The 17031-nt window shown below is 36.0% G+C and overlaps 7 protein-coding genes across 8 annotated transcripts; 3 read left to right on the top strand and 4 right to left on the bottom strand.

Moving 5' to 3' along the window:
* LOC109133503 (ribosomal protein S14, mitochondrial-like) lies at nt 111-1088 on the bottom strand. Its single transcript, XM_019246912.1, has 2 exons — nt 491-1088; nt 111-399 (listed from the first exon to the last, which is right to left on the bottom strand). The coding sequence occupies exon 1, from the start codon at nt 1006-1008 to the stop codon at nt 514-516; it is 495 nt and encodes a 164-aa protein (XP_019102457.1). The 5' UTR covers nt 1009-1088; the 3' UTR covers nt 111-399; nt 491-513.
* Nucleotides 1270-2642, bottom strand: LOC104792205. Its single transcript, XM_010518297.2, has 4 exons — nt 2127-2642; nt 1896-2042; nt 1739-1816; nt 1270-1661 (listed from the first exon to the last, which is right to left on the bottom strand). Exons 1-4 carry the CDS (start codon nt 2526-2528, stop codon nt 1422-1424), a joined length of 867 nt encoding a protein of 288 aa, XP_010516599.1. The 5' UTR covers nt 2529-2642; the 3' UTR covers nt 1270-1421.
* Nucleotides 3069-4799, top strand: LOC104792206. Its single transcript, XM_010518298.2, has 4 exons — nt 3069-3681; nt 3988-4128; nt 4283-4366; nt 4485-4799. The coding sequence occupies exons 1-4, from the start codon at nt 3145-3147 to the stop codon at nt 4590-4592; spliced, it is 870 nt and encodes a 289-aa protein (XP_010516600.1). The 5' UTR covers nt 3069-3144; the 3' UTR covers nt 4593-4799.
* LOC104792207 (gibberellin 2-beta-dioxygenase 3-like) lies at nt 8254-9639 on the top strand. The gene is made up of 3 exons (XM_010518299.2): nt 8254-8748; nt 8829-9171; nt 9373-9639. The coding sequence occupies exons 1-3, from the start codon at nt 8360-8362 to the stop codon at nt 9637-9639; spliced, it is 999 nt and encodes a 332-aa protein (XP_010516601.1). The 5' UTR covers nt 8254-8359.
* Nucleotides 10685-13506, top strand: LOC104792209 (katanin p60 ATPase-containing subunit A-like 2). Of its 2 annotated transcripts, none has more exons than XM_010518300.2 (11): nt 10685-10879; nt 11255-11404; nt 11523-11569; nt 11687-11752; nt 11845-11952; nt 12043-12109; nt 12327-12411; nt 12514-12677; nt 12767-12868; nt 12956-13178; nt 13258-13506. In XM_010518300.2, exons 1-11 carry the CDS (start codon nt 10835-10837, stop codon nt 13389-13391), a joined length of 1191 nt encoding a protein of 396 aa, XP_010516602.1. In that variant the 5' UTR covers nt 10685-10834; the 3' UTR covers nt 13392-13506. The 2 variants fall into 2 exon arrangements, with proteins under 2 accessions (XP_010516602.1, XP_010516603.1); XM_010518301.2 differs by having other exon boundaries at nt 10686-10879; nt 11282-11404.
* Nucleotides 13627-15416, bottom strand: LOC104792211 (rRNA-processing protein UTP23 homolog). Its single transcript, XM_010518304.2, has 6 exons — nt 15108-15416; nt 14952-15032; nt 14514-14634; nt 14144-14422; nt 13936-14034; nt 13627-13850 (listed from the first exon to the last, which is right to left on the bottom strand). Exons 1-6 carry the CDS (start codon nt 15296-15298, stop codon nt 13764-13766), a joined length of 858 nt encoding a protein of 285 aa, XP_010516606.1. The 5' UTR covers nt 15299-15416; the 3' UTR covers nt 13627-13763.
* On the bottom strand, nt 15652-16875 carry LOC104792210. The gene is made up of 4 exons (XM_019246913.1): nt 16787-16875; nt 16367-16554; nt 16104-16266; nt 15652-15987 (listed from the first exon to the last, which is right to left on the bottom strand). The coding sequence occupies exons 1-4, from the start codon at nt 16862-16864 to the stop codon at nt 15928-15930; spliced, it is 489 nt and encodes a 162-aa protein (XP_019102458.1). The 5' UTR covers nt 16865-16875; the 3' UTR covers nt 15652-15927.

The following is a 17031-nucleotide window of genomic DNA, read 5'->3' on the forward strand; positions in this document are numbered from 1 at the left end:
CTTTTACTTGACAATGCATCAAGCTTCATACCATACCATGACCCTATGACTTTCCATAACCCTATGACAACCATCAAGAATTGCTAAAAATAACTTCACCACAAGAGAGCGAAAGAACATCACTTGTGATTAGCAAAATAAGATTTGACAATATATGATGGTGTTTAACTTATTCAAAGAGAACTACTGGCATAATAACTTCATAATCCTGAGTGAGATCGTAAACAAAGAGCAGCACTTGTGAAAAAAGCAAGCAAACTAAGTTTTGTGATGGCGTTAAAATGTTTCCACCATCATATACAAACAGCTACTTGGGTAATCGTATTTACCACAAAAAAGTTAGTAGCCGCAACAGTTCTTTGATTCCTTGCTCCCATTTCTTCACAATCATCTTCTTCCCTAAAACAAAGAAACATCACTCATCATCATCATCACTTAAGTAACTAATCTATACAGAACAAAAGCAAGGAGAATTCATAAACACACTAACTTTGGATCAGTAACAAAATGCAGCTACCAAGACGATTTCTTAATTCCCATCAAAGCACCTTTATTTGCTAATCCACGGAAAACGATACGAGAAACCCTAAACAGCTCAGTCACAGAACGAGACCGACCAGTGAACACACAACGGTTTCTGATTCGCGCAAAGGCACTGTTCCTCGGCAATTTCGATAGCTTATAACGATTCTTGTCTCTCATTTCGCTGGGAAGATCCGGATCTTTGCAAAACGCCTTGTATAGCTTTCTCCTCAGTTCGAATCTAGCAGCTAGCAATCTACGTCTGTGATCCGCACTGTTTCGCTTCACACCTTGCTCCGTACCGCTGTGCTTCGGTCCCGATTTCATAAGCGTCGTCGTGAAGAGCCTACCTTGGATTTGACCGAGATTGTTCGGATGCTTAACCACGGATCGGCATAGAAGCCCCGAAGATGCGAAATGCGATTGAGAGAGAGTTCGTTGGCAATAAGAAGATACGTTGAGCAGGACTCCTCGGAGATTCGCCATTTGATTCAGGAGATTTGGAGTGGGGAAAACGCCGCCGCGGAAATGGTTTAGGGTTCTCTCAGTGACGATGATGAAAAGCAAATTCAGATTCTTCTGACGACGATGACTTTTTGGGCCTATTTTAATTCTATTCGGCCCATTAAAAGCCCGTATTAACATCTACATTATTCTACTTTAATAAGCCTTTCTATAGTGTTTTAAACTTGATCGCATAAAAAAGAAAAGCCATGGATCATGATGATACTTTTTATAACCATTGTGGAAGCTTCAACTTGTATTTTGATTATTTTCTATGCTAAACATTATACTAATATACATATCTTGGAGTTTTGGGGGTCTAATTTGATGTATTATATCAAGAGTAATTATTATTTATGTATCAAATCTTGGGTTATAAGACCATTTTTTTGAAATTATTGAGGTCTAGCTTCCGTCGTTTTATCTTTGATTAACGTCGATCTTCTTTTGTTGCCATCTTCGATTTCTTGCTTGAGAGACTCCATCACTTTCTTGAACTCGTCGAATGTGATTTGTTCAATCTCACATTCTTCTGAGCTTCCAGGCCATTGTAGACTAATTTGAATCTCTTTGAACTTGTTGAATGTCTCCTCGACTTGCTTCATAGGATCAGCTCGAAGGTAGTGGATTATAGTCTGACACATAAAACGACATTTCACACAATAAGCAAAAAACTGAAAGACACATTTGAATTTAAAGATATGTGACTTGCCTGGTAAAGAGGACGTCTTGCATCTGTTATGACTTCATCTTCTAGACACTTACATCGTTTAGCCTCATCCATGTTTCCCTATTAAAATAACTAAGTTATTATATAGATGGTGATAAAATCATGTTTATGAGAAATGAAATTATGGAGAGAGCAAAACCAAGTATATCAACATTTCAACAAGCAACATCTCAATCTCATAAGCCTCATGACCTTTCTTTTCTTTTCTTGCTTTCTCCAGTGCTTTCTTTAATATCTCCACTCCTTTTGCTTCTTTTCCACTCATTTCCATCTTCACAATGTCTCTCTGCAAAGAGGGAGATGAGATTATACGGTGTTTATATATGAACAACCCGAAAGAGAAAAAAATGATTTATATATGAAACTGTACCTGAAGCATCCCAAAGTCAGGGTGTTCTTGGGAAAGTAATGCTTCAAACTCAATCTCAGCATTGGCAAGTGAAGAAGTATCAGCACGATATGAGTGCAAATCAAGCAATCTCTGCAATGCCAATTTACCTCCTCGAATAGCCCCCACTGAAACAGATCTTGAGAGACTTTTCTTATCTCTTCCTGAAGAAGCCTCCTTACCAAAGCTTTTCACATTACCATCCCTTTTTTGTTCTGCAACGCCTTTTCTGATATCTCGACCATTTTTATCGTCTTTCTTTCTCCATAAACCACGATTGATATAGTTCCAAGCGACATATGCACCAGCAAGGATGAATACAGGTGCAACTGCTGCTCCGTACTTGGTCTTCATGCTGAACTTGTTCTTGGACTGATTCACCATATACGTACCTAAATTATATGTGTTTGTCCCGATTCTGTGTGGTTTAGAATGTCAAATATTAAAAAAGTTTTCCTCTGGAAAATTGTTTTTATATACACAATGAAAATTGGATTGCAAGTGGAAGAGGAAAAGCAATGTAAGTTATTCTAATGTTTGTCTTGTATCATAGGTAAAGAAATTATTATACTTTAACCGAGGAGACACACGAACAACGAATCTAACGAGTAACGCCATATGGGAATTCCCAAATATTTTAAACTATAGAAAATAATTATTTTTTTTCTGAGCCTAATCTAACGAAAACTCACTAATTAATCTTCAAAATGTACTATACGCTAGATCAAAAGTCTCTAGAATATATCTTATAATTTTAAGAAAGGATATACCAAAACAGTGCCTATGTACGTACTTGCTTGTTTAAGCAAAATTTTGATGCCATTTTGTCAAACTGAAGTTACTTCTGTCTGAAGCAACAATTTGATGCTTTCCTTCACAAACCCTAAATCTCTCAGATATACTATGCATGTAAAGAAACTAACAAAAACAAAAAATCAATTACCTAACACAAAATCAATCAGTGCAATAAAATCCATTTTTGTTTTTACTCTTAGGAAAAATGGCTTCTACATTTCTTCTAGGCCATAGTCAGAAACTCACATTTCTTTTCTCTAATGTCACCTCCACACATAAACCAGTCCTCAGATCTCAAACCCCTTATTTTGGTATTCCTTCCAATGTCGGTCAAAGCGGCCGTTTGTTCATCAGATCACCAATCACGATGGCGAAATCAGACAGCAAAAGTGATAATGATCACGATGATAAAAAGCAATTAACGCCACTAAAAGTGGCGGCGGGAGCATCCCTAGCACTTGCTTGCGCCTTAAGTATCTTCGGCTTTAAGATAAAGAATGTAAGCCACTCTGCCGCCGCAGCTGCGCATCCAAGCGCCGCCGACATGATCATATCCGGGAAGCCGAGCTCAGCCGTATCCGCTGCTTCCGATATGAATCCTTTGCCAGCTAAGTTCGCATTGCGGTCTCTCTTTGAAGTGAGTTCAATGCTTGCTTCGGCTAAACCCATTCCTTCTCAAAGACCATTCAGTCTCCAAAAGCTCCCTTCTTTGCCTTCAAAAGAAGATATTGATTTCATTAAGGTACAATCTGCAAAACATATAAATATTCTATCCAATATTTTAGTGTCACGTCATGATCCTCTAAACTTCTACGACTAGGTAGGAGTTGTGTTGGACCAATACAAACGAATTATTCGGTTTTGTTTTCCTTATCATCCAAAAAATAATAAAATTTAATATAAAAGTTATTATTAGTTTTGTTTTTGGTATGACGTTTTCAAGTTGTTTGCTACCAAATCAAATCTCATAGGGTGCTGTACCCATAGCATCAAATCAATTTAAATGGAAAAAGTTAAATGATATTAAAAGTGTGGGAAATATATATAGATGGAGGCGGTACGGAAGATGAAGGAAGGAAAATGTGAGGAGGCGGTGCAGCTCCTTCGTGACGCAAACATGCGATACAAAAACGAGCCTGAGGCCGACTTCAACGTGCAGATGGCTCTTGTTGAGATTTTAATATTGCTGGTATCTATTTTTCTATTATTATTTTCTGTTGTCAATAGTATAATCTTTTATGCCTGCAACTGCAACGTACTGTTCTAAAATGCAATCTCAAGTTTCAAACACTGTTGTTCATGCATGATTTAATGGTTAGTGTATTTGGACGATATTATTCCAGGAAAGGTATCAAGAAGCTGCTGAGTATAGTTGTCTAAATGACGACAATGCCCAGATTTCTGATGTTCGAATCCCTCTTTATAAGGTTTGTGAACACATCTTTATATTACTTTAACAAAAAAAACCAAAAAAAAAAACTTTAAAATTATTATTCTTGTACAAAAGTAAAATCCTATACTATATACTTCTTAATGTCGGTACAGGCAATTATATACACGATGCTAGACAAAGACACGGAAGCCAAGCAGTGTTGGAAAGAGTTCAGAAAATCTATTGGTGAAGGATTTGACCCTTTCAGCTTCGAAGAATGATTATTTCACTAGAATTGGGAAAAAACATAATTACTAATCTATGAAAACATTTTACCATCAGCGGCTAGTGAGTGGCGAATAATTTTTTTAATGTTCGAATGTTAGATAAACTTCATTAATTCTTACGCATATTCATCAGATTGTTGCACTTGGTCACGCTGAATTTGATTTTATGCAAAATATCTCAAGAATATTTTACGAACGTAACTAGTCTCTTAACTACTCTCTTTAATATACTCGTCTTTGTTACTGGGCAATGTAATTTATGTTGTTACAACCAATTTCGTGGACTGGTCAGTTTTGTTGGCGTTATAGACCACAGTTATTATATATGCTCAGCTTCTTAAAAAAAATGGTCTTAATTATAAAAGTTCGCCTATGATTCCGAATCATATAAATCTTGCATGGTTATCCTTCTCAAATATTGGGTGGACAACCAAAAAACAAAATATCTCAACAACAGAAAAAATCAACCCATAACACTTAAAAAACAATTTCTTCTCTAAAGATGACCGAATATATCAAATAGCATTCACTGGCCACGAGCACATTCCATATATAAACGATATAAGAATCTCACAGGTTATATCTACTCAGATTCTAGGTCAGTAAGAACATAAAAAGGAGAAATATAGACAAGAGACACATAAGCAAACTCACTGAAGAGTAGGCTCGTTTTGCTATTGTTGAGAACCGAGATAGGCTCAATGCTCAATGGTAGAAGAATTATGTAGATCTCCGGATGAAGGACAATGGAGAAAAGAAGGACTGCACATTAGCTTCGTTGGAGGATAAGGATGCTCGAAGGAGAGATTCGAGAGAAGCTTCACGGTCATCGAATCGAAATCGAAAGAGAGGATGTCGATACGGTTGTATTAATCGTCGAGGAAGCTTCCGACGGCGATTCTGTGGCCCGAGGAAGTGTTGGCGGCCCGAAGAGATGAGAAGACCATGGCGTAGAGTGGCTAAGACAAATCGTAGGTTACGGCGGTGGAAACGGTGGAAGAGAGGAGAAGAGATCTGCAAAGTTTTTTTTTCGGGTCGAAACTTATTTTTTTTTCCGTCTCCAAAGTCCAAACAATATAACAAAGAGAAATATTACATTTTTTTCCTAAGTGTTGGTTCTAGTTTCTAAAGTCATTTTTGCTATGAATTTGCTAGATGTTACAATATTTTGTGTTACAAAATATGTAGCATTTTTGCTACAAATTATATATGTTACTATTTGTTATTATATAGCTACACTTAGTAACTAATTAGCTACAATATGTATTAATTTAAATTTTGTCACTAATTTGTAACAGTTTGTAGATATTATTTGTTACTAATATGTTTGTAGCAAAAAAATGTAACTATATGATACAAATTTACTAGTGTTACTTATGTTTTACTAGTTTTATGAAAACTAAAGTTTATATATATAAAGGGCTATATATAGCTCAATAATATATACATAAAATACTAGTGTCATATTCAACAAAAAGTTACCGACATTTTATAATTGAAAATGAATCACAAAGTTTGGGCTCGACTCGGTGATTCCTTGGAAATGGTTAGTATTCATCACCACATGAATCATTCTGCTATCAAAAATTAGTTTTTAAAGATCATGTTCATATAAGATCCATTGTTTATAAAGGGCTACATAGCTCAATCTACATGGAAGACTAATGTCAACCAACAACAAAAATATAACATTTAATAAAAATGACTCACACAGTTTGGGCTTGATTCGGTGAATATCCTTGGAAATGGTGAGCATTGATCACCACATGAATCAATCTGCTATCAAAAATTATTATTTTTACATCATTTTATTATAAGATCCATTGTATAAAACAAACCACGTATACATGTGCATTTCCGAGGTATAAGTGTCACCGCCGAAAATAGAATCTAGCAGAATATACTTTTAAATCTATATATATATATAAGTAACTAAGTAAGTACTAAGTATACGAAACAAAATTGAGTGATCGATGTCTCGATGACATGCTTCACCGGTTCACCCAATAATCCGACAGAAACACACTGAAAATAAATATAGTGCCTCCACGTATGGAAAAAGGACAAAGCATGCTAATGATAGAAACGTGCACTCGCACGTACCAAGTAGACGCGACGAAGTAGGTTGTGCACAACATCACAACCGCGTGACGTCTATTTTAATTTGTTCAGTTTTCGAACGACTCAGCGTGGTTCAAAACAGTACACTTATCATTTTCGTCGGACGTGTCAATAAGGGATCTTTCCAAAAATATCATAAACAAGTCATCCAAAAATCTTCGACGTCGACGGAATCTTATAAAATACTAAAACATAGGATATACAAACTCTGACGACAATATCTAACCTCAAACTCTAATTAAATAACAAAACTCATGCTTATATATAGTGCCGGCTCACATTAAGAGAGTCCCATGCAAAATTTAAAAAATGTGTCTTTTTCATCTACGATAAAAGTTATAGGTTTTTGCCACAACTTGATATTTTAAGATATTTTACATATCTTATAAATGAAAAGGCATTTTACATATAAATAAAAAAATCTTTATACATATCTTTCTAAAAAAAGCCTTTTATTCAACAGATTTTTAAGTAAAAGAGACTTTTAAAATTTTGAAAAATTTTGAACCCGAATCTTTGGTTTCATTTTGTTTTTTCTGTCCGCCGGGTCTGTGTATATATATATGACTTAAAGCAAAAGATTGAAAACTACGTTGTACAGTACAGACGTACTTGTGGGGACTAGACGCTCCCTAGACCTACACATGTCAAATTAGCATGATCATCCTTTGTGAAAAAACTTTCTGTAATTTTGTCTTCTTCTATTTCTGATGAAGCAGTCTTCTTCGTCTAGCAATTAATTAGATTCCAATATACGTGTGTCACTGAATAGAGATGTCTAAAACTGTTTTAATGTTTATAATACTCCATAAAAAACTATTTTATAATTTATATGGTAATAAATTAAGTAAAATGACATTTGTGGTACACATTGATCCCGCGTGATTTCTCTCCATTTCTTATTCTATATATGGGAAATATATAGACCAAAGTATTCTCATCAAATATGAGTTGAAACAATAAAAACATATATCCTCACAATTGGTAAACATACATTTACTTTAGATTAGTAATTTCAAGAATGAATCTCATGAAAATTAAAATTCAATTTAATTTAATATTATTGAAAGGTAATATATTAAAAGTCTTTTAGTATAGTTTCCATTTAAAATTTGATTTTGATACTCAAAGTAGTAGTATGATATAATATTAATTATAATAGTTGATGTTTTTTTCTATAATACCTTAAAGAAATTAAATTCTAAAGATTTTCAATTCATTATGATAGTTATCATTCTTGATTCTTGGTGGATCACTACCGAAAACTCAATTTCAAATCTGTATATATTATTAGCGGAATATAAAATCAGTATTCAGTAATGTATGGAAAACAGCAAAATTTGTAGAATCGTAACTAATCAAAGAAAATATTCTTTTTTTCCAACAAACTCTACAATTTTTTTTTTTTAAGATATACCAAAGAAAAAAAAAATCTGCTTCCCTACAAGCCGACTACTACACACAACAAGCGACGACTATAAATTAGTGCTAAGGAAACACTCTTTTCACCAAAGTTCTTTCTCTATTTAAATTCCTTACTTCCTTCTGATCTTCAACAATCTTTTCTTTTTATCATTCTTCGGATCATTAAAAAGCTCTCATTATAAAAAAAAAAAAAAAAAATCAAAAAGAAGTAAACCATGGTAATTATGGTACAGCCAGCTAACGTGTATGGTAACCCAAAATGCAAACCGAGTCCGGTTATAATCCCTGTTATAGACTTAACCGATTCAGATGCCAAAACCCAAATCGTCAAGGCATGTGAGGAGTTCGGGTTCTTCAAAGTCATCAACCATGGTGTACGACCCGATCTTTTGACACTGTTGGAGCAAGAAGCGAGCAAATTCTTTGCTTTGCCTCACTCTCTCAAAGAAAAGGCTGGTCCACCCGACCCGTTTGGTTACGGTAGTAAACGTATCGGACCCAATGGTGACGTCGGCTGTATTGAGTATATTCTCCTTAATGCTAATCTTAGCCTTACGTCTCACAAAACCGCCGACGTATTCCGGCAAACTCCTCCAGTTTTCAGGTAAACCAAAACCTTTAAAAAAAAAACAGAGATCCCCTGTTGTGTTCTTTTCGTTAACTGACGTATTTGAGTTGTAACAGAGAGATGGTGGAAGAGTACATGAAAGGTATGAGGGGAATGACGAGTAAAGTTCTTGAGATGGTAGAGGAAGAGCTAAAGATAGAGCCAAAGGAGAGGCTGAGCAAGCTGGTTAAGGTGAAGGAAAGCGATTCGTGTCTAAGGATGAACCATTACCCGGAGAAGGAAGAGACTCCAACCAAGGAAGAGATTGGGTTCGGTGAGCACACGGATCCACAGTTGATATCATTGCTAAGATCTAACGACACAGAGGGTTTACAAATCTGTGTCAAAGATGGAACTACTTGGGTCGATGTACCACCTGATCACTCTTCTTTCTTCGTTATTGTCGGAGATACTCTTCAGGTACCCTTTCTGTTGCAACTTCTTCTTTTTTTATTATTTGTTTATTTCTCTCTCAATTAATTTTAAATTTATATCACAACAAACATATCTAAATCGTTTCATTTAAAATTTATTTATGAGGGTAATATTTTAAAAATTCAGGATAATTTCATATTGTTAATATTTTGTTGGGTGGTTATTGACAAATCAATAATCATGTAGGTGATGACTAACGGAAGATTCAAGAGTGTAAAACATAGAGTGGTCACAAATACAAAGAGGTCAAGATTGTCGATGATCTACTTCGCAGGTCCTCCTTTAAGCGAGGAGATTGCACCATTGTCATGCCTTGTCCCAAATAAAGATGAGTGGCGTTATAGAGAGTTTACTTGGGCTCAATACAAGTCATCTGCTTACAAGACTAAGCTTGGTGAATATAGGCTTGGTCTCTTTGAGAAACAACTTCCATTTTCCCTATCCGATGTTTGAGGAGCTATTAGTATATTTTCTTTTGGTTTTCATAATTTAATTATTTCTTTTAGAGTATAAGTCCGAAGGCAACAACAAGAAAAACATAATAGAAAATAAATAAGTTTTTCCAATTATTGTTTTTTTTTTGTTTTGGTATCATATTCATAACAAAGAAGATCTCAAAGCTGTTAAATTTTCGTTTACTGAGAAGCCCAATATCGGCCTATTTGTGGGTCGAAGAACATATTTTTTAAAATAAGCCTTAAAATATCCTCTAATAAGGAAGCCAAGTCCATTATCTAAGACGAACACGTCGTAATCAGGAAATTGTGATTGGTAAATTAACGTTTGTTGTTTTCACATCCGTCTAAGTAAAAACATTGTTGTTTCGTGTGAATTGGCACCAACCAAGAATAGAAAAAAGGAAACGAGAAAGAGGCAAGTAAGTAGCAAGCACGTCTTAAGTGTGTCCGGGTTCTATGGTTATGGCGTAACCGATGAATCCTGTTAGCTGCTCGTATAATTTATTTCAAGACAAGCATGTATCCTCCTTAATCTTTGTGTTTTATATGAAAAAATAATATTTTCTGACAGCATCATTTTTGCTTCTTTTTTTGTTTGTTTTTGTTTTGAATAAAACTTATATTTTTCTTCCTCCTACATTATTTTACCTTCGGCTTGTTAAGAAAACAATACTCATTTGACAGTACAAAAAGTGGCTATAACACCAACAAAAAGGAAAAAAAAATTGTTTTGCTAATATATATATATATATATATATATATATATATATAAACAAAATTTAAAGTATTTTTAGCGTATTAATTCTAACTAAAAATAATAGAAAAAATGCTAAAAGTTTAAATCAATATTTTATTTATAAAAAAGTGTAAATCAATAAGAAAAGGTAAATTTGGTACGCAATTTTATTACAAAAGTACAAAACAGAGAATCTACGGATCTGATTTGCAAATGTGTTTCCACCATGTTATAGGAATGAAAGAGTTAGAGATTTTTTTCTTTTCTTATTTAACAACCACATATACTGTAATGTATTGTCCAACTGTGCAGCACGTGCCTGTTTCTTGATGTATTGCAAAGAGAGAGAGACTGAGCTGTTGTTGTTCAACCCTCACCATCCCATCACACATATCTTTCTTGTTTCCTTCTCCTCTTCTCTCCTCTTCTTGAGCTTCAGAGATCTCTCCCAAAGATGGCGACTGATGATGAGCCTTCTCTAACTCGCTGGAGCTTTCTGGTAAACTCAAACTCTCTTTCTCTCTTTCTCTATCATTGCCTTACTTTCACATATACAGTTAGTAGTTGAATGATCCAAATCGAAGTCAAACACTTCAATGTCGCTTCCATTTTTCTATAAATAAATAAGTTCATTTTTTTCTTAGACCACCGGAGAAACCGAGGAATTTGGCTTAGACCTGTTTTGAACTTAATTTTTCGAATTAAAAAAAAAAAAGAGATTTTTGTGTGTGTTTCTGATGCGAAAAATGGTCACTTTCAATGGCCCCTGTTTATAAAGTGAACATTCAACGAACCTGTTTCGATTTCTCTGAATTCAAAGCAATGAGCTTGGAGAATTGATCGATCTGTTCAAGAAAATCTATGTATTTATTAGGAATTTAAAACGTTTTATGATGCCAAGTTTGGGAGGAAGAAGCTGCCCGAAGGAGATTCCAACAAGAACCTACCACAAGATGGATCCTCCAACACTAATGATGCTGATGCCAACAACAACAACTCTTCCCAAGTTATCAACTCAGCTCAGGTGATCTTTGCATTCTTTTATCAGCTTCCTGAAACCTCTCGGAAGTGCTTAAAGCAGTATATGATTTGTCTTCTTTGTCCCAAGATGATCAAAGTTTTAAGCTTTATGATGATTGCAGGAGGGTAACACAGGCTTGGCCAATGGCAATGCGATTCGTGAGAAGCCGTAAGATCTATGGTTTCTTTATGATCTGAGCAATGTTTAGCATAAGAAAACAATACTACATAATCTATTACCTTTCATCCCTCTATAGAAAGCACTCTCTTTAATGTTATTCTGCAGGAAAAAGTCCATGTTTCCACCTTTTGAATCTGCTGAAACTCGTACCCTTGCAGAGAGTTTGAGTAGGTAAGTCATTCCGGTGTTTGGTACTGATACATTTTTGCTCTTGGCATTATGTTCTTGTGTTTTTGTTTCTGAGTGAATTGGTGTGTGTTTAGGGATATCATCCGTGGGAATCCAAATATCAAGTGGGAAAGCATCAAGGGTTTAGAGAATGCCAAAAAATTGCTCAAAGAAGCTGTGGTGATGCCTATAAAATATCCCACGTATGTCTTTCATTACTAACTAAGCCATATATGCCAATGTCCAATAGCTTCCAGTTTGTTTTGGTGCTTTAACCCCAGCTTCTCATTCAGGTACTTTAATGGTCTACTAACTCCATGGAAAGGAATTCTTCTTTTTGGTCCACCTGGTACTGGAAAGGTGCGATGATTCTATCTACTTTGGACTTCTTACTCCCTTTACAGCCTCCAATGAGCTCGTCATTTTCAAATTTATATGAACACTTACCTCACTAAACTTTTAGCCAATATCTTGAGCCTACTTTAACAGTTCTTGATCATAAAAAACATTTTCTTTTTTGATGCAGCGTCAGATTGAAAACTAACTATGCATAACATTCTTACTTCATCTTCTGCAGACTATGCTTGCAAAGGCTGTTGCTACAGAGTGCAATACAACATTCTTCAATATCTCAGCCTCATCTGTTGTTAGCAAATGGAGAGGTGAACTCTTCTTCACCTTTATTTGTTCTTAACCATGAAAGGGTTGGATCCTGTTGAGTAATAAAACTTAGGCATTTCTATATGCGTTTTGATATTTTTCAGGTGATTCTGAGAAGTTGATAAGAGTTCTGTTCGACCTAGCTAGGCATCACGCACCTTCAACGATATTTCTTGATGAAATAGATGCAATCATAAGCCAACGTGGTGGTGAAGGCCGCAGTGAACATGAAGCAAGCAGGCGTCTCAAAACCGAGCTTCTCATTCAGGTAAAATGCACAAGACTGTCTTACAAAGTTATATATCTTGCCGAACCATCAGTAATAAACTGATGTTTTTCTTGGTTCAAATTTTGCAGATGGATGGGTTACAGAAAACGAATGAGCTTGTGTTTGTTTTAGCAGCAACAAATCTCCCCTGGGAACTAGATGCAGCTATGCTCCGGCGTCTAGAGAAAAGAGTATCCTTTTCCTTTTTTACCTCATTGAATGAAAATGCTTCTTCTATGTTTCTCCTTTGTTTTGGCCTCAACTAGTGAAATCATTAGATTCTTGTACCTTTACCGGATCCGGAAGCAAGAAGAGGAATGTTCGAGATGCTCTTGCCGTCACAACCAGGCGATGAGCCATTGCCTCATGATGTGCTGGTTGAGAAATCTGAGGGTTACTCTGGTTCGGACATTCGAATACTTTGTAAGGAAGCTGCGATGCAACCATTAAGACGCACACTAGCTATTTTAGAAGACAGAGAAGATATTGTGCCTGAAGAGGGTAAACTCACTTTTGAATACAATCCGTCATTGGCATAGTTGCCAAAAATCTCTGACATTATTTTGTTTTTGTGTTGCAGAGTTGCCAAAAATTGGACCTATCCTACCAGAAGATATTGATCGAGCTCTGAGCAACACTCGACCATCCGCTCATCTGCACGCCCATCTTTACGACAAGTTCAATGATGATTATGGTAGCCAAATTCTTAAGTAAATTCGATAAACATATATACAATATTTGTATGGAAGCATCCAAATTCTGGCCACTCAAGAACTTTTGTTTGCTTTGAACTTAAGAATAAAAGCTCGTCGTTGTTTTGTTTGCTTCATATTTTTTTGGCCGTTTTATTTGTTAAACAAACAAACGGTTGGCGACTTGGCGTATTAGCTTCTTTGTTTGAGTGATGGAGTCTCTTTTAGCTTCTTGCGTGAGATGTGGATAAAGGAGATGAGAGAAAGCAATGTGTCTAAAACTATAGAGCGACTGGTGATCAAAATTTTTAGTATGCAGTAGTAAAACATAACGTTTAAAGACAAGCACCAAATTCTTGGTGAGTGGTTTAATACAATGTTAACATCCTCTGTTTCAGTCGGTACTCTCCGGACCAGATTTTTCTTTTTTCGATCGTTTTCTTGTCCTCTTTTTTGCATCACTCTCGCCTTCTTTCTTTTCCTGGAAACACAAGATAAAGATCGAATAGTAAACACCTGCAACCTCTTATTTGTAAACACAAGGCTGCCAAATCTCTCTATATTACCTTTTGTGCTCCAGTGTTAGACTCGGCTTTAGATTTGGGTTGACGTCTCTCTGTATTGTTGTCCTTCTTCTTTTTCATGCATGAAAGTGGATTTGGACCCTGTAGAGTTTTGAGACAACAATGTTAGTTTCTCCCCTGCTACTTCATCTAAGACACAGGACAATGAATCCTTATAAAGTACAAATATTGTGAAGAGATTGTACATTACCTTAGCTCTATTCCTTTTGAATTGAGGTCTATCTTTCACACCAAGTGGATTTTTTGTAGAAATAACTCGAGGCATCCCCCATTCTTCATTTGCAATCGTTCCTTCTCCTCTATTAGAAGCTACGATTTTCGAAGTCCGTTTCGCCAACAATCTTTTTTCTGTGTCGGTCATATTTAAGCGCCTCTTTTCAGAGTCTTTGGCAGTCTCACGTTGGAAATCAGAAGGTTGATCGATCAGTAGTATGTTCCTTAGACCAAACACAAGAGGAACAATAGACTCCTGAAAGAGGAATTAATAACACACGGAGATTAGTATTCAAACATCTAAACCCTCAAAAGAAACATATCCATCATCTGCTCATCAAACTAACCTGCTGAAGCTTTCTCCTAAAGTCAGCGTCCTGAGTTCCGAGAAAGAAATGCTCGGTGTTTTGTAAACCTATAACTTCTGACAAACACTCATCTGCTGCTTTTGCCTCCTCGTGCTCACATCTAAAAGCTCAAAAGGGAAGCAAAGCTCAACATCATGTACATTATCCAAAAATCAGGTCTGGAACTTCAAAAGTTCTCACTTTTTGTTATACATTAGAGCTCATCTATATCAGTAATCAAATACATTATAGCCTGGAACTATATATTAAGTGGAACATCAATGCATTTCACTTATAGAAAACTCAGTTTCGTGCCTTTAAGAAACAAATCGAAAAATTTACACAATGTTCCAATTCATCACACACTACGCAATCTAGTTGGAGACGCCTTCTTCTAGCTATATAACTAAATATAATGAGGTGGAAGGGGAAGCTTACGTAGCTGTACTGAGCATCTGAGCAGCTTCTAGGGATTCTGAAAAATCTTTACCCAGTTTCTCCAACTCGGCAACCACACATCTACGATAATGGAACAGCTCCATGATAAGAAACTGGGGTAAATTTACAATGGAATCGTGAGAGATAGAAAGAAACCTGGTGGTGAAGAGCTTGACGGGACCTCCGAGGAGATCGGAGATAACAGTGTCGGCGGGGGTGATCTCATGAGCAACAAGATGGTGGATGAAATTGCCGTCGCAAAGGACTTTGAAAGGCTGACGGAATCCGAAACATACTGTGAAGAATCTCACCGTTCTCCTATTTTTCTTCTGCCTTTTCACTCTCATCTTCTTCTTCTTCTTCTCTCTTCTCTCTACGCTTCGATTTCTCTCACAGCGCCAAGCCGACGCTGGATTTTAGGGTTTATGGTTTTTCTTCTTTTGGTTCGGTTCGGTGGAGATAAAACGTCGATTTCGCTTTTTATTGGTTTACTTGGTTCGATTTATAGTCTTCTCGGTTTAATAAAATTGCCATCGTCACACCAAAAAAAAAAAGAAAAAAAAAACTTTATTTATTGGGGGAGATTGGAATGATGGGTTCAGTGCTTTGACTGGAGAATCAATGGATACAAGGTTGACATGGAAGAGGCCATTGGAGGACTGAACCTAACCTTGGCTCATCACCTTTAAGTGCACTCATGTTTCTCAATCCAACCCTAAACCCCTTTTGACTTTGTAATCTGTAGGAACCATGTTCTTGATTGACTAACTAATGTTGGTAACATGGTTGAAGTGTATCAATAAGGAAGCTTGCTTTCTGTTGTTCTGTAACTAACTACACTGGTTCATTCATCTTATTCATAATCATCATAACATACAATCATACGGTTACCTCATTCATATAAAGTCTTTCCTCTGAAATTCCCACAATACATCTTTCTTCATGATGATTAGGTGATTAAGAAGCTGATCATACCTTAACTAGTATTCTGCAGATAATTGTTCTTCTCATGAATTTCTTCAAACGTTGATTTAAGCTGAGAAATCCAAAGATTAAACATAATTAAACCTCAAAAATCATTACTTAATAAAATCCAAGACCAGACACTGACTAATATAATTCACATCTAAACGTGTGGCCATAGTACTTTACCTCCCTGATTCGGTTTCTCAGGTTCTCGATCTGTAACCCGTTCTCTGATCTAAACCTCATAACGTTTTGCATAAACTCATTCATCTCTAAGCGCTTCACCTTGTAGTACTTCTCCCTCTCTTCATCTAACTCTTTCAGCTCTTCAACCTCGCTCTTCAGTGTCCTATATCATCATCCAATACCATACACCATATAAAAAAAAATCAATCAAACGCATTAATTGATATATCATTAAACATCAACGAAACCAAGAATGATCAAACCTCAATTGATGTATAGAGTTCTGGTATTTGGAATCGAGATCTTCATTGTTAGATCTGAGAACTGTGATCTTGAGGTTTTGCGAAGCTATTTTTTGGTCTAACATCAAACATCTGCGTTCTATGGATTGTATACTTTGGTGCTTCGTTGCTAAAACCTGTGATTTGTTCACTTGTAACTCTTTCTCCGCCTATCAAACAATTTGAATCCACAACTTTCAAAATTGATGATTCGCTAGAAAAATTGATTTTCGAAATTGAAATTAAAAGCAACAGTTCATCAAACCTGAGATCTCGATCGAACATAGGATTTCTCATATTTTTCATACGACTCGGAGAATTTCTAAAACTCACTAGCGACATTTGAAACTCGGATGACTCAATGGAACGAAGATAAGATCGGATCATAATTGATGATGATACCTGGAGAAGATCGAGTCGTTGGTTTCTGGTGAACTCCATTTGATCGAGTCTCTCCTTGAATGCTGCCGAAAGCGCCATTGCTAGATTGAGAGAGAGAGAGAGAGAGAGAGAGAGAGAGAGAGAGAATTTTGAATTTTGGTGATTGATAAATAAGCGGAATTATTATAAGCACAGGTATGTTAAAGGCCTCTAATATTTAGAGTCCAGTACTAATAAAAGCCCATGAAGCCTTCTCAAACTTGACA

The sequence above is a fragment of the Camelina sativa genome, chromosome 6 (genome assembly GCF_000633955.1).
Source record: "Camelina sativa cultivar DH55 chromosome 6, Cs, whole genome shotgun sequence".
Lineage (NCBI taxonomy): Eukaryota > Viridiplantae > Streptophyta > Magnoliopsida > Brassicales > Brassicaceae > Camelina > Camelina sativa.

Excerpts from the sequence above, each read along its gene's own strand:
- LOC104792205 (XM_010518297.2), bottom strand. The coding sequence starts at position 2,528 with ATGGTGAATCAGTCCAAGAACAAGTTCAGCATGAAGACCAAGTACGGA. Across the intron at positions 2,043-2,126 it reads CTGACTTTGGGATGCTTCAG|AGAGACATTGTGAAGATGGA; the intron begins GTACAGTTTCAT and ends CCCTCTTTGCAG. Across the intron at positions 1,817-1,895 it reads TTGAAATGTTGATATACTTG|GGAAACATGGATGAGGCTAA; the intron begins GTTTTGCTCTCT and ends TTATTTTAATAG.
- LOC109133503 (XM_019246912.1), bottom strand. The coding sequence starts at position 1,008 with ATGGCGAATCTCCGAGGAGTCCTGCTCAACGTATCTTCTTATTGCCAA.
- LOC104792210 (XM_019246913.1), bottom strand. The coding sequence starts at position 16,864 with ATGGCGCTTTCGGCAGCATTCAAGGAGAGACTCGATCAAATGGAGTTC. Across the intron at positions 16,267-16,366 it reads AACTCTATACATCAATTGAG|GACACTGAAGAGCGAGGTTG; the intron begins GTTTGATCATTC and ends ATGATGATATAG. Across the intron at positions 15,988-16,103 it reads TGAGAAACCGAATCAGGGAG|CTTAAATCAACGTTTGAAGA; the intron begins GTAAAGTACTAT and ends TGGATTTCTCAG.
- LOC104792206 (XM_010518298.2), top strand. The coding sequence starts at position 3,145 with ATGGCTTCTACATTTCTTCTAGGCCATAGTCAGAAACTCACATTTCTT. Across the intron at positions 4,129-4,282 it reads TTGAGATTTTAATATTGCTG|GAAAGGTATCAAGAAGCTGC; the intron begins GTATCTATTTTT and ends ATATTATTCCAG. Across the intron at positions 4,367-4,484 it reads TTCGAATCCCTCTTTATAAG|GCAATTATATACACGATGCT; the intron begins GTTTGTGAACAC and ends ATGTCGGTACAG.
- LOC104792209 (XM_010518300.2), top strand. The coding sequence starts at position 10,835 with ATGGCGACTGATGATGAGCCTTCTCTAACTCGCTGGAGCTTTCTG. Across the intron at positions 11,405-11,522 it reads AAGTTATCAACTCAGCTCAG|GAGGGTAACACAGGCTTGGC; the intron begins GTGATCTTTGCA and ends TGATGATTGCAG. Across the intron at positions 11,753-11,844 it reads CTTGCAGAGAGTTTGAGTAG|GGATATCATCCGTGGGAATC; the intron begins GTAAGTCATTCC and ends GTGTGTGTTTAG.
- LOC104792211 (XM_010518304.2), bottom strand. The coding sequence starts at position 15,298 with ATGAGAGTGAAAAGGCAGAAGAAAAATAGGAGAACGGTGAGATTCTTC. Across the intron at positions 15,033-15,107 it reads GTCAAGCTCTTCACCACCAG|ATGTGTGGTTGCCGAGTTGG; the intron begins GTTTCTTTCTAT and ends CCATTATCGTAG. Across the intron at positions 14,635-14,951 it reads CAGATGCTCAGTACAGCTAC|ATGTGAGCACGAGGAGGCAA; the intron begins GTAAGCTTCCCC and ends TTGAGCTTTTAG.
- LOC104792207 (XM_010518299.2), top strand. The coding sequence starts at position 8,360 with ATGGTAATTATGGTACAGCCAGCTAACGTGTATGGTAACCCAAAATGC. Across the intron at positions 8,749-8,828 it reads CAAACTCCTCCAGTTTTCAG|AGAGATGGTGGAAGAGTACA; the intron begins GTAAACCAAAAC and ends GAGTTGTAACAG. Across the intron at positions 9,172-9,372 it reads TTGTCGGAGATACTCTTCAG|GTGATGACTAACGGAAGATT; the intron begins GTACCCTTTCTG and ends ATAATCATGTAG.